Source organism: Rhinatrema bivittatum, chromosome 3 (assembly GCF_901001135.1).
Source record: "Rhinatrema bivittatum chromosome 3, aRhiBiv1.1, whole genome shotgun sequence".
Taxonomy (NCBI): Eukaryota; Metazoa; Chordata; class Amphibia; order Gymnophiona; family Rhinatrematidae; genus Rhinatrema; species Rhinatrema bivittatum.
In genome coordinates, this window is record NC_042617.1 from 28900685 (window position 1) to 28914424 (window position 13740).

Genomic DNA, 13740 nt, shown 5'->3' on the forward strand with positions numbered 1-13740 from the left:
CTTCTCCTTTCATTTTTTTAAGGTACACCTCCTGGGCTCCAGGTCACCCCCCCACTGCATCGTGGTTATGTTTCAAGTTATCCGGCCACGGTTAGTCAGATAACTTTAATCGGGGATATTCAGCCGGATAACTTGTCCACTAAACGGCCAACTGAATGTGCACCCCATCAAATTAAAACAATACGTAACATTATTATTATAGCAGTTAACATAACAGCAAAAAAACCCAAACAGTTAAAACTCCTGAAAGTTACAGAGCCCTTGCTCGCTAGGGTCTGAGCTGACTCAGAAAACAAATCCCAGCATCTGGGCTCCCGCTGCTGATACAAGAAAATACAAGAGCAGGGCTCCCGCTGGTACCGGCCCTGTTTATTTTTCCTCTCTCGAGTCCTTGACCCTGGAATTCCTCTCTGCTGTGTAATCTCCAGCGGCCGCGCCACTCTGCCGCCCGCGAGCCAACAAGCTGGGAGGAGAGATCTGTGGGCCGTGAGCACGCAGGGCTTTCACCCTGGCACCAGGTGACCGGCGGCACGGGGGCACAAACGCCGGGGGCAGGCTCGCTTTTGCTTCATGGGGGGGGCTCCTGCCTGGTGTTCGCGGCAGGGAGGACGAAAAAAAATGCGCTTCCTCTCCCGTGTCCTCCTCGTGGCCTGCCTGGGGGCGATTTCCCTGTTGTGCTGGCGGTGGCGTGCGAGCCTTCGCTCACCTGGACGCAGGGCAGGTAACGAGATCCGCTGCGCTGGCAGGGTTTGCGGGAACGCCGCCCACCCGGCGTTTCCCACAGCGAAACAGAGTGGGAGGGGGGGTTCCCTGCAAGCTGTGAGAGCGAAGCGTGGCAGCTGCTGTCCGTGGTTTGTGGTATTAATGATGTAATCTCTATTCTGGGGGGGAATGGCCTGATTTGCTTCGGGGTTCTTTAATTTCGTGGTCTTGCAGTGAACCGCGGGTGAAGTGAACTCACTGGCAGGGTGGTAAATCCTCCACGTGCAGGAGATGCAGCCCCTGTCTCTTATCTGCTAATAGCTGCAGACAGCTGGGGAAAGCTGGTTCCACAACTGGCCCGGGACTCTGTTATTTACATGGGGAAACTAATTAAACAGGGTGGGCTTTTTTTTTTTCCACAGGAAACAATGAGTTCTAACAATGCTCAATTTCCTCAATTTGTTGACATTCAGAGGTTAACCCCTGAGTGGAGAAATATAGTTCACTTTCCGTGTTGAGCACTGGAAATATAACACAATTATGATATATGATATGATATATGATATGTTCACAATAGTTAATATTGTCTGTACAGCTTGTTGCTAATTATTGTTTATTGTAAACCGAGGTGATGTTATTAACGTGCCGCGGTATATAAAAAAAACCACTAAATAAATAAATAAACACAAAAGTTCTGGTGTAATGTCCTGCAGCAGAGCTGTACTAGCGTAGCCCGTGAGTGCTAAACTGGTCTGTGCTCGGTTTGTTTGTTTTTTTTTCATTTGGTGGGGTCTGAGTGATCAGAAGATGCTCTGAGTTGCGTTACAAGGAGAGGGAAGCGAAAGAGCAGAGCTGTGAGCGAGGCCTACCTGTGTCACTCGTGGAGGGCCTGTGAAGGGTATTACTGCCCTGAGTCAGCAAACTGCTGAATAGGTGAGCCGCACCCTGCTCCTTACTCCAGTATTCTACAGGGGACCAGGTGTTTAACCAATGGTTCTCAACCGTTTTACTGTCTGGACCCAGCTGACAGACGATGCTCACATGCGTGACACACTGACACACAGCTGTCACAGGGCTAAATGTAAACATATACTCTGCATCCAGAGGAAACCCCAACAGTGGGTACAGGGCAGGACTAGGACATGTCCCTGCACAACTCACTATACAAAAAAAGTTATTCTGAGTCTGTAAAAGCCACAGAAATTCCCTCAGGTGCATTGTACAAAACCTGAAAAGAAAAAAAAATCACAACAGCTCCAGCTCTGAGGACTCAAACAGCAACAGCCCTGCCTCTATGAAAAGGCAGCAGTGCACCACCAATGCATGTCCTATTGAGAACACCCAGCAAATAAGACAAATTCTATTGCTTCCATCCTAGTAAAATACCTCACACACACACACAAAACACAAAGAGGTAGATACTGAAACCTGAATGTCTAGGTAAGTTAGCCAGATAAAAGTTACCCATCTAACTTACATGGGATATTCAGCGGCATTGGCTACCCTGCTGAGTATCCCTGTATTCCATGCTACTTAGCCAGATAAGTTACATCCGGCTATTGCATGTCTGACTTATCCAGATAAGTCTGAGCATCGGCATTTATCCAGCTTAAGTTAGCCAGATAAGTTACATCCGGCTATTGCATGTCTGACTTATCCAGATAAGTCTGAGCATCGGCATTCATCCAGCTAAGTTAGCCAGATAAGTAGCATTGCCCTGAATTTCCCTCTGCTTACCAACTAGATATCTGGCTAACTACTTAGCTGAATAGATGGTTTTATCTGGCTAAGTGGCAACTGCTGAACGAAGCTGGATATTCAGCGGCCATCACTTATCCGGCTAAGTAGCTTTGAATATCGGGTTCTGTTAAGCCAGCTTTCACCTAATATATGAAAGGACCCTTGGTTTCTTTACCAGAAGGAGCGAGGCAATCATTCTGGGGAGGTTCGGAGAGATTAGTAAGTAGATGGTGTGTGCTTGAGTCTTTATAAACCTCTGCCATCACCTTAGGGTGTGGATGCTCTGTTCACTTTTTCCTGTGTTGTCCTGCTGTGAGACAGCCCTGCCCCTCTTCACAGAGATCTGGATAAAGAGTGTGAAACAGAGCGTCTTAACCCTGTATTTTTGGGTCCAGAGCTTTGGGGACCCTTTGTTTCTGGGGAAGGAAGGTTTCTTCCGCGCTTCCTTCCTCTCATTTGGTTGCCCTTTTGAGTAAAGATTTTCCTGTCTGGCCTTTATGGACTGAGAACCCTAGGCCCAGGGACTCAGATATTTGCTTATTCTGAGGGAGAGTTGTCTTTCACCTGGAAAGAACCTGGGATCGCAGAGGAATGGATCCACATCCACTGCCAGAGAGGAGGAGTTATTAAGGTGTCTTTCAAGAGTATCTTCACTCCTGACCCCAGAGTGCCAGCTTGGGAGGAGAGTGCCAGCCTGGGAGGAGAGTGCCACGCTTGGGAGGAGAGTGCCAGCTTGGGAGGAGAGTGCCACGCCTGGGAGGAGAGTGCCAGCCTGGGAGGAGAGTGCCACGCCTGGGAGGAGAGTGCCAGCTTGGGAGGAGAGTGCCAGCCTGGGAGGAGAGTGCCACGCCTGGAGGGAGAGTGCCACGCCTGGGAGGAGAGTGCCACGCCTGGGAGGAGAGTGCCAGCTTGGGAGGAGAGTGCCAGCCTGGGACTGTCAGAAGGAGATCCAGGAGAACAGAGAGGACCTCACAAGAGGTACGAGAAGTGGGACGTTTCATTCTGTGAAGTAATTGGGACTATAATCTCACCATTACACAATGGGAAGAATCTGATATAAATCTGGGAAACTGGGAGAAGGCTTACGCTTTCCTCAGTCTGATTCATGGAAAGGTGAATGAGCTAAATCATTAAGGAATTGGCTATTACAGATTTCAAAGGCCACAAATGTATTAATTTCAACCTGCAAATCAACTAGATTTAACATCAAAGAGCTGTAAAGAACTTTTCTTCCATCTTCTCAACTATTAGTAAAGTTAAGCTTAGCTTCCAGCATGATTATTGCTGTTGGAGATGGTCTGTGCTTTTTGCAGAGAGATGGATGGGGCAGTTTAATTGTGAACAAAGCAAAATGGCCTTGAAGTTAAGCTTCCCCCACAGGGATCCTTGGGCACTCAGATTTATCTAAACACCTTGGATAACTCTGTAAATAAGGTCTGAACTTATATTATCTGCCTTTGGCTCTATTATCCGGGTTTTCCCACCCAGCGGTTACATGCAGAATGAAAAACCATAAATTACTAATGTGGAGATAAACTGGAATGGAAACTGCAAGAAGCCCCTCTGCATGCAGTGCAAGACTGGAGAGCTAGAAACAGAAATACGGTACATTCCTCCTACACTAAGCAAAGCACAGAGAGAGAAGAAATGCACATTCCCAAAACTGAGATATTAGGACCCTAGAACCCTGTCACTCCCCCTCCATGCCCTCCTCGTCCCTCACTTCTTCCAATTCCTCACTTTCAATCATCCCCTCACACGCTCATATCCCTGCCCAACATTCCTGACTCCCCCCCACAGCCTCTTTCCCCCTGCTTAACTCTCCCGGCCCCTTCCCCTCTCAATATACCCCAGACCACTTCTTATTCCCCTGACCTCCCCTCTCCCCCTCGCCCAGCAGCCCCCATACCTCCTCTCTCCTCCACCTCTCCCTATCCAGCAACCCTGACCTCCATTCCCCCATTCCTTCCTGCCCAGCAGACTCCTGCACTCCTATCTCCCCACATCTCCCTGCCAAGTATCATCCACACCCCTTCTTGCTCTTCCTCACCTTCCCCCTACCTAACAGCACCCATAACCCCTCTCTCCCCAGCAGCCTGCTCAGACCCTCTCTTTCCCTCCACACCACTCAGCAAACTCCTGATCCCCTTTCTCCCCGACCCCCTCCCTGCTTAGGAAGATTCATTTCCTCTTTCCTCCACCCCTCCCTGTCTAGCAGCACTCACATTCTCTTTCCTCTCCTCTTCTTGCCTAGCAACACCTACACCCTGGCTTCCAGTCAGCAGAAAAGCTGTCAATCCAGTCCAGATTCTCCCTCCCTCCTTACTGGCAGCAGATAAGGGCAAGAAACACTGGAGAGAGGAGGAGGCAGCAGCAGCAGCAAAGGTTGGCAGTGGATCTATGGAGCATACAATACGCATCCCTCTCCCTGTCACGCTCCTGCTATCTGTCACTTCCAAGCCCCAGAAGAGCATCAGCAGCCTCGCTGCCAGACCTGGTGAGGGAAGAAAAAGTTGATGTCCTGCTGAACTAAACGAGCAGGAGTTGGTGGTGTCTTGTTCTGATCTGGGTGAAGGAGGGAGCAGCCTCCCACTAGGCCAGGAAGAGGAGACAAACTCCCACCTGGATGGATGAGGAGAGAGCAGCCTCCTGCTGGCCCCACGACACACCTCTCAGGTCCTCTCGAAGTACCTGTTGAGAAGCCCGGGGTTAAACCAATGGATTTCCTGCTCCATTCGGGGTATTTGCAGAAAGGATTATGAGTGAGGGTTCAGGACTCTGTAATGAGCAAGCTACACGAGAGAATATTCAGTTCCTGCTGGTGGAAGATAAATGCTAAGGAAGAGGATGCACAGTTGTGCAGACTCTTTATAGGATTGGTTGGAAAGAAGGTAATTAAGATTTAACATCAATCCATTTGCTTTTACTGCTGGCTGTGAATTTGCTCATTGTTGTATTACAATAAAAGAGGAGTTTGCAACGGTAACATGGAATGGACTTAGTTTTCGGGTAATTGCCAGGTTCTTGTGGCCTGGTTTTGGCCTCTGTTGGAAACAGGATGCTGGGCTTGATGGACACTTGGTCTGACCCAGTATGGCATGTTCTTATGTTCTTATATGCTGAAGCACAGTGCATAGAAACATAGAAATGATTTTGTGTAGAGTTGTACAGGGTAATGCCCTAGTTCTGCTCTGCACTCATTGCTGGGGGTCGAGGGGGTTCCTGTGGATGCAAAGTGCATGTTTACATTTAGTCCCGTGATGGTCACATGTTCAGTGTGTCACGCATGTGAGAACCATCTGTCAGGTGAGTCCTGGCCGAGAACCACTGCTCTATGCCATGCTTTCTGCATGTAACCTTAGACAAGTCACTCTGTCCCTTGTGCCACTTTCTCTATGTGGCTCTATTCTCGAGGCCTCTTTCTCTGGGTGCTGCTTTGGACAAGTGACTGTGTCTCCATGTGCCACTCTGTTTGTGAACTTGGGCAATTCACTGTATTTCCATAAGCCTCATTTACCCAGCCATGGCTCTGATGAAGCAAGGTGCGCTGGGCTCCGCACCCCGTTTTAGCTGTGAAAGTCCGCACATTATTTTCAGAAAGGAGTTTTGCATGCAACAAATGTGTGCAGAAACCCACGTGAAACTGCATGCACAAACCAGGTCTCTATTTAAATCCCGTGTTAATGAAAGCATTCCCTATTACTTCCTGATGCAGAGAGGCGCGTAGCCATAACTCGTGGTTTCTTAATGCTAGAAATGTTACTTCTGCTCAGAGATGGAGTAAAGAAACTTGGGCAAATGGTGGTCTATGGGGTTGAACCCAACGTTTCTGCTGCGGGAATCCTGAACTAGGAATTTATGTCCATAAAGCACAATTTGTGCATAATTCAAAATTTCTATCTGGCTAAATTGATTTTTAGCCACAGGAAAGTATCCAATGCTTTTTGTAGCATACAGACTTTTGGCCACATAGAAAAGAGGTGTTCTGGGGATGATTCTGAGGCCTAGCTATAAACTACACATGTGCATTTCAATTTCAAACTTTACATGCATAGTAGGCGTGCCGCTAACGTGTACGTTTTAGCGTCGGTCAAAACCACGTAACTGCACGTGCCTACTTCAAGTGTTTAGCCGAGTGGTTGAAAATCAGCTGGGCTGGTGTGGGCCGGTTGGGAGGCCCTGACTGATGACTTACCCCATGCGTCTATGCAAATCAGGCTCATTGATTCGACTCTGACCCTGTGACCAGGCTTTCCAGATTAGAGGTGGCTGCATGCATGATTCTACAGGATTCGATGCACATCGCACTGGAGTTGATATTCAAAGGCTTTTTGTCTGGCTAACTTTGAAAGTTAGACCAGATAAACCTTGTTGTTTGAAATTCCCTTCACACACCATCCGTCCCTCTCCCCCATTGACTGGCTAAAATTTGTCCTGGAAAATTGTAGCCTGCACAGAATTTAGCCGGTCAAAAGAGGCCGCTCTGGAGGCATTCTGGATAAACTTTGGCTATTTAGTGCTAATATTCAGTGCTGGTCAACCAGAGTCACTCGGGTAATAGCAGGGCTTAAAGTTAACTATTCCAAGAAGAAATACTTTACACCAAATAATTTATTTCCAATTACCCCTTCATGGGGTAATTATCCAATGACCCCTTCATGGAGGAAAAAGACGTCAGAACCCAAGTGCAAGTCTTATCCAAAACTTATGCACATTTACAGGTGAGCCAATCATTGGTCTTCAAAAAAACCTCCCAACGTACCTTTTTTAATATAATGTATTTAATTTTTACTTTTTTTCTTGTTTTCAAAAAGGTTTTTTTTTAAATATAAAAATCGCTTCTTTGTTTCTTATTGTGATATCTCAATGAAAAACATTTTTTCAATTCCACATCTGAAGATCATGCAGTTCTTTCTATTTGAAAACGCACTGTTGTAAATAGCCCAATAAAAGTTGAAAAACCGTGACTTATCTTGTAAAGCTTGTATGTAATTTTTCATATATCTTCTTCTTAATGGTTTACAAGAAAACAAGGCTGTAAACTTTTCCCAACTCATAGAACTTCAGCATGTTGAACCGTTGTACAAAGAACTTAATAGCGATGTCCGCAACCACTCATGTTCTGTGCCGCTAATGGAACCGCAGCAGAGGAAACATGAATGTGGATGATTGACCCTTTAAACATGTTATTGCCTTGAATCAACTTAACAGCGAAACCCTAGCTAACGTCGGCCTTGTTTTCGTGTACGTTTTGGATAAGACTTGCACTTGGGTTCTGACGTCTTTTTCCTCCATGAAGGGATCATTGGATAATTTTATGGCGAAATAAATTGTTTGGTGTAAAGTATTTCTTTTTGGAATTGTTTCATAACTTTACACATCCTGTTTACATCTTAACGTTAACTAAACAGCTTTGTCTGCTTAACTTTAGACCTGATATTCAAGCTGAATTTGTTCAGGCTAACTATTTGTCTAAAATGAACAGGACCAAGTTGTCTGGTTAACTTTATCCACATACGGCCAGTCAAACGTCAGCCTCACGGAGATCTAACTTGGATGAAAGCATTAGTTAAATCCAAATTATTGTTATGATTTTGGAGTGCTGTTTTAAAAGGATGCCAAACACTACAGTGTATTACTGAATGGAAGCAGTGAAGAGTTAGATTATATCTTGACTTTAGTGGTGCAACAAGTTTTGTGAGCTTTAGCCTTGACCTGGAAGAAATCCAGAGCCTTCCATACGTTGTTATAGATATGTATCTGTCTGTTGTGATCTTCTTTTGGAACGGCAGAATATAAAATGCCTAAATAAATAAAATAAATCGTTGTGATCATCTTTTGGAATGACAGTATATAAAACATCTAAATAAATCAAGTAAAATAAATGTCTGTTCATGGGAGGCTGTTGAATACTACTTAATTATAGTTATGCTAAAAATAACGAAGACTAATTGCCAGCCAGTGTATTCAGGAACCAGATTTCTAGGTGGTGAGCAGGTCAATTTGGATTTTGCCTTTAGCAATCTGTAACCTAACTCATCGCAGTTACGATCGTGAGCCATCAAGGAATTATAGTTTTGACCTCCAATTTTTCCAAAGCAGGAGACTATGGATCAAAACAATTTAATAGACAACAGTAGGGGTGTGCATGGGAAAAATGTTGCTTCATTTTGTTTTCTGTGTATTTGGGGGGGAGTGGGGATTTAGCACATGCTAGAAGCATTTCATATGCTTTAAAATGAAAAAAGAAAACTCAAAGACAGAAAAGAAAATAATAACGTTCCCTGCCGATTTAAAACAGCAGCATATTCCCTACAAAACAATGGAGGTCTTCATGACCAGAGCCCTGTGATTCTGGGTCCTGGTCATGGTGTGCAATGACGGACTTTTCTCCTCATGTAGGGATTGTTTACCCGTTATGTCTCAGTGTCCTATTTAGAGGACAAATTCTTAGCAAATGTGAAACATAATGGGTTAATGCTGCCTCAGCAGCACTCCCAGCCCCGGCTGGCCCTAGAAGTGGAAGACCTGACCAAGGAATTAAACACGGATCTTCCACGTGGCAGCATTGCCACTGGGCCAGTGCCTTCCACTCTCTTTCGTGATAAAGTGAATTGTGCTGCAAGGTGATTCTCTGTCATTATATTGCAGAGTTTATCAGTGGCCGAGACAGCAGCTGTACTACTTGCAGGGTGTACTGGTCTAGGGCCTGCTCCTCGGAGAGCAGATCTCACACCCGTCCATGCAGTCAGCAAGCTCTGTCCATGCCTGTCTGTAAGGTGAGGGAAGGGAGCATGTGTACTCGCTCATAGGGCAGGACTTTTGGGAAGTATCCCAGCGTATGAAGTTGGTCCTGTGTGGGAAGTCTGTTGCAGTGCTGATAGAGGCAGTGGAATGCAGTGTGAGGCATTCCATCTTGCAGTGTGAGGTATTCCATCTTGGAGTACTCTGGTGTAGCCGGAGCAGTGCAGAATAAAACAGTGCTGGTATTCCGGGGTTGCTAGTAGAATGTAATTAGTAGTAGTAGTAATCACTTGGAAGCAGTACGAGCAGTTCAGCAATGGCTTCTTAGAAGACCACAATATCCTCCACCCACTACAGTTCGGTTTCCGTAAAGCCCGTAGTACTGAAACCCTATTACTGGCCATGACAGACACCATACTTAAAGGTATGGACCATGGAAATTCGTACTTACTCGCCCTACTAGACATTTCAGCTGCCTATGACACAGTCAACCATCAAATACTAATGACCCGTTTGGCAGAAATAGGTATCGCCGGCACAGCCCTCTCATGGCTCTCCTCCTACCTCACACACAGAGAATACCTAGTAAAAATTGACAAATACGAATCCTCACACATCCCTATCACTCAAGGTGTCCCCCAAGGCTCATCCCTATCCTCCACCCTTTTTAATATTTATCTCTTACCTCTATGCCACCTCCTCTCCGACCTAGGCCTGAAATTCTTCCTATATGCAGATGACGTGCAGATTCTCATCCCGTTTCAAAAATCCATAAGCGAACCTTTGCAACGCTGGGAATCTTGTCTCGCCACCATAAGCGCCTTGCTATCCGAGCTCCACCTAGCTCTAAATACTTCAAAAACAGAATTACTCATCTCTAATCAGCCTGACCGTTTCACTCTCCCCACGCAACAGAACACTCCCCATAATACAACCACAGCCCTCTCTCAGCCCCAGTTTGTAAGAGACCTAGGTGTCTTTATAGATCAACACCTAAACTTTAAACCCCACATCAAAGCTCTCCTAAAGGGAGGTTTCTATAAGCTAAACATCCTGAAAAAACTCAAACCCCTCCTCCACACTCACGATTTCCGCACAGTCATTCAGACCACTATGCTCACGAAACTAGATTATTGCTACTCCCTGCTACTAGGCCTCCCTGCCACCACCATCAAACCCCTTCAGATCCTACAAAATTCCATGGCCAGAATCATAAATTTATGTACATATGTTATATACATATGTACATATGTTATATACTACATCAAATGTTATATACTACATCAAATGTTCAACGTAATCCTGTTATTCCTGTTATAATTTGTATAATTTGTTATATTTATTACAATGTTACAATTTATTATTTTTATTACAATGTTATAATGTAAAATAGGGCTGTTACTACCCTATTCTTTGAGTTATCTGGAAACCGATGTGATATCTCGATCGAACGTCGGTATATAAAAGAAATAAATAAAATAAATAAATAAATAAATAAATAACCAGCACGCGTAAAAGGGACCACATCACCCCCATCCTAAAGGACCTACATTGGCTGCCCATCTCCTTCCGCTCACAATACAAGACTCTCACCATCCTTCACAGCTCCCTACATAAACACAATCACACCTGGCTCGATGAAATGCCTCATTACCGTTCCTCTGACCGCCCCACAAGAACCGCCCTTACAGGCACTCTCCACACCCCATCCCTCAAATCAGCGCATTCATCTCTTACCAGAGGGAGAGCCTTCTCCGTCGCTGGCCCCACCCTCTGGAACTCCCTCCCCACCTTCCTACGCCAAGAGACATCACTTCACAAATTCAAGAAAGGAGTCAAGACATGGCTTTTCCGACAGGCCTACCCCGATACAAACCAAACTTAAATTTCCTCCCTCTTCAGCTCCTCCCTGCTCGACCATCCACTCCCTGTACCCCCCCCCCTCTCCGCCCGACCCACCCTCTGCCCCACTACAACCCTCCATGTTTCCCCAGTTCCTCCCTGCCGCCTCTAAATCCTCCTAGCCACCCCTAAATACGTTTTATTTAAGTGAATACCGTCGCTCAGATATTACTGCCGGTCTTTCAACACCTCCTTAGCTCTACATAAGTTGATTGTAACTGTACATATTGTCAACCGTATATAGTTTCCTCTATTTTTGGTTTTACTTCATCTATCAGTTCTGCCTTTCCCATCCCCTCCTTATCCCCTCCCTTGTTTTATTGCTCTATTGTTTTATTGTAATTTTCCTCCTTGAGTTCATTGTAAACCGGCATGATGTGCTTCACGAATGTCGGTAAATAAAAGTAAGTAAGTAAATAAATAATATATCTAATGACTGTTATAAATGTGTCTGCAGTTAGGCTGTCTTAAGATGGCGTTTTGAAGAGAGAGAGAGAGGGAGGTTAGAACACTGGGCTATGACCCGGGGAAACCAGGGTTCAAATCCTGCTGTCGCTCCTTGTGACCTTGGGCAAGTCACTTTACCCTCCGTTGCTTCAGGTGCAAAATTAGATAATAAGTGTTGTGGGGATAGGGAAATACCTACAGTGCCTGAATGTAATTCACTCTGATGTACACTTTGGAGTGCTGAAAAGCAGAATATAAAAATCTAAAATAAAAAAAAGACCATTTGCGAAGGAGAAAATGGAGACCTGGTAATTTATGGCCAAATAAGAGGCTGGTCCCACTATCCAGAGGGAGAGAGTTAGTGCTGCAGTGAACCTGCTGTATTACCTCTGCAGGGCGAGGAGGTGCTCGATGCATGTGGCACACCTGCTATTTCCTGCTTTCTTTCCTCTGCGTGCCTGTGTCATGACTGTACCTGGCAGTGAGCACTTACGCCGTGTGTACAGTATGTACAATCTGCACGTGCGAGAGCCAGGCAGCCTGTGAGCAGGTGCACAATGTTCTCTGGAGCATAGATAGGAGAGGACATTGTATGCCTGCACAGTGTTATGTCTGCTAACACCCCTTCCACCATGCTTGCTCATCAGTGGGGATGGCTTTGTGCACTTCCAGGAGAAAAAATGTCCCCAGTAATATCGTAGAAAGGGGAGAAGACCCCAGGATGTGCATGTCCGGCATTCCTCTTCAGTCACACTTGTCTGGAGCCCCAGTACTCTTAGGACTCCTCTTGCTTATCTGTTTGTGGTGTTGGGTGTCTCTTCCAAGAAGAAAACACATATTCCTGGTGAAAGGAAACCAACTAAATGGCAGTGGGGCAGTTTAAGCATAGGGAAGATAACTTTCAAACACATATGCGCGTCTATGTCTGTGCGCAGATTCACAATAGTATTTTATAGCTCACACGTATGAGATACGCGCGTATTATAAAATACGCATATCTCTACCCCGCAACATATGCTCCTATGTAGGCTTACATGTAAATACATTCAGTGCATTGCAAAGGAGCATTTCAAAGCATCAAATGTCTGTTTTTAAAAATATACACGCGATTCGTTTACGTGTGAAAATAAAGTAGGACTTGCTTGCGTAAACTGCTGTATTTTACACCCTGCGTGCATAATTGAAAAGACCAGTTTTACCAGTTACTCCACCAGTTCGCCCAGTCCTTCTCCAGGTCATCGAGACCCCCCCTGGCTTTTCAGCCTGAATGCCCCACCAGCCAATACTACACAATAAACACGTTTAATATCACTTACGCCAGATAGTTAGCAGGTGGAAAATTACACAAGCTGGCAAATGTGCGTGTGCGTCTTTTAAAACCGCCACTGACATGCATAAATGTTGGCCTCGCCCTGGAATGCCCCTTCCTTACAGGCACATATGTGCACGCAAAAATCTGCAGGCATGTTTGATGATTCTAAAACAGCGTATACGTGAATAAGCTGCTACCTGTGCACGAACATGCTAACAATTGTATGAGCCCAACCCTTTGAAAATTCACCCTTTAGGCTCTAAGCAAGGATCTCTTTCTGCTGTAGTAAAATACTTTTCCTCCTACGCAATGTAAAGTGCTGCATTATATCACCAGGGACGTTTGGAGCTAACATTTCAATCGAGGAGAACTTTGAGTGGCATAAGTTGCAGGGCAGTGGTTCCCAAACCTATCCTGTTGACCCCTAAAAAAAAGCGTGCAAGATATATTTGCACAGAGCTGGGAGCAGATCTTTCTGTACCCAGGGCAGATCTACAAGAACCCAGGAACTGTCCGGATTTGGCCCAAAGACTCCGGAAGAAATTTAGGCAAATTCATAAAATCTCCAGGGACAGTGAAGCAGGGCAGGTGAGAGTGAGTGAGTGAGAGAAAGAAAGAGAGAGAGACAGAGTGGGAGTGAGAGAGAGAGTGAGAGAGAGAGTGAGAGAAGCTGTTAGAGAGAATCTGACACTCTCTATATCTCCCACTATAAGAGGGGCACTTTCAACAGGGTGGTTTGGATGGGGGTGGGGGGGGGGTTACATTTGTCCGCCTAGGGCGCTACAGACCCTTGCCCTGGCCCTGTGCACGAGGATTGCAGGGACCTGTGGTAAAGAACGGCTGCTGTTGTGTTTGTTGGGGGAGGGAAGAGAGAAAGTGTGTTGTGTCGCTGT

General features: G+C 45.7%; 1 protein-coding gene across 2 annotated transcripts in view; it reads left to right on the forward strand.

Annotated features, from left to right (window-relative positions):
• Window positions 1–451: 451 nt before the first annotated feature.
• Window positions 452–13740, forward strand: part of LOC115086745 (carbohydrate sulfotransferase 11-like) — a 46014-nt gene continuing 32725 nt past the window's right edge. For both annotated transcript variants that reach the window (XM_029593034.1, XM_029593033.1), the window contains exon 1: window positions 452–721. In XM_029593034.1, coding sequence (XP_029448894.1) covers window positions 571–721 — 151 coding nt within the window. In that variant the 5' untranslated portion in view covers window positions 452–570. The remainder of the gene's footprint in view (window positions 722–13740) is intronic.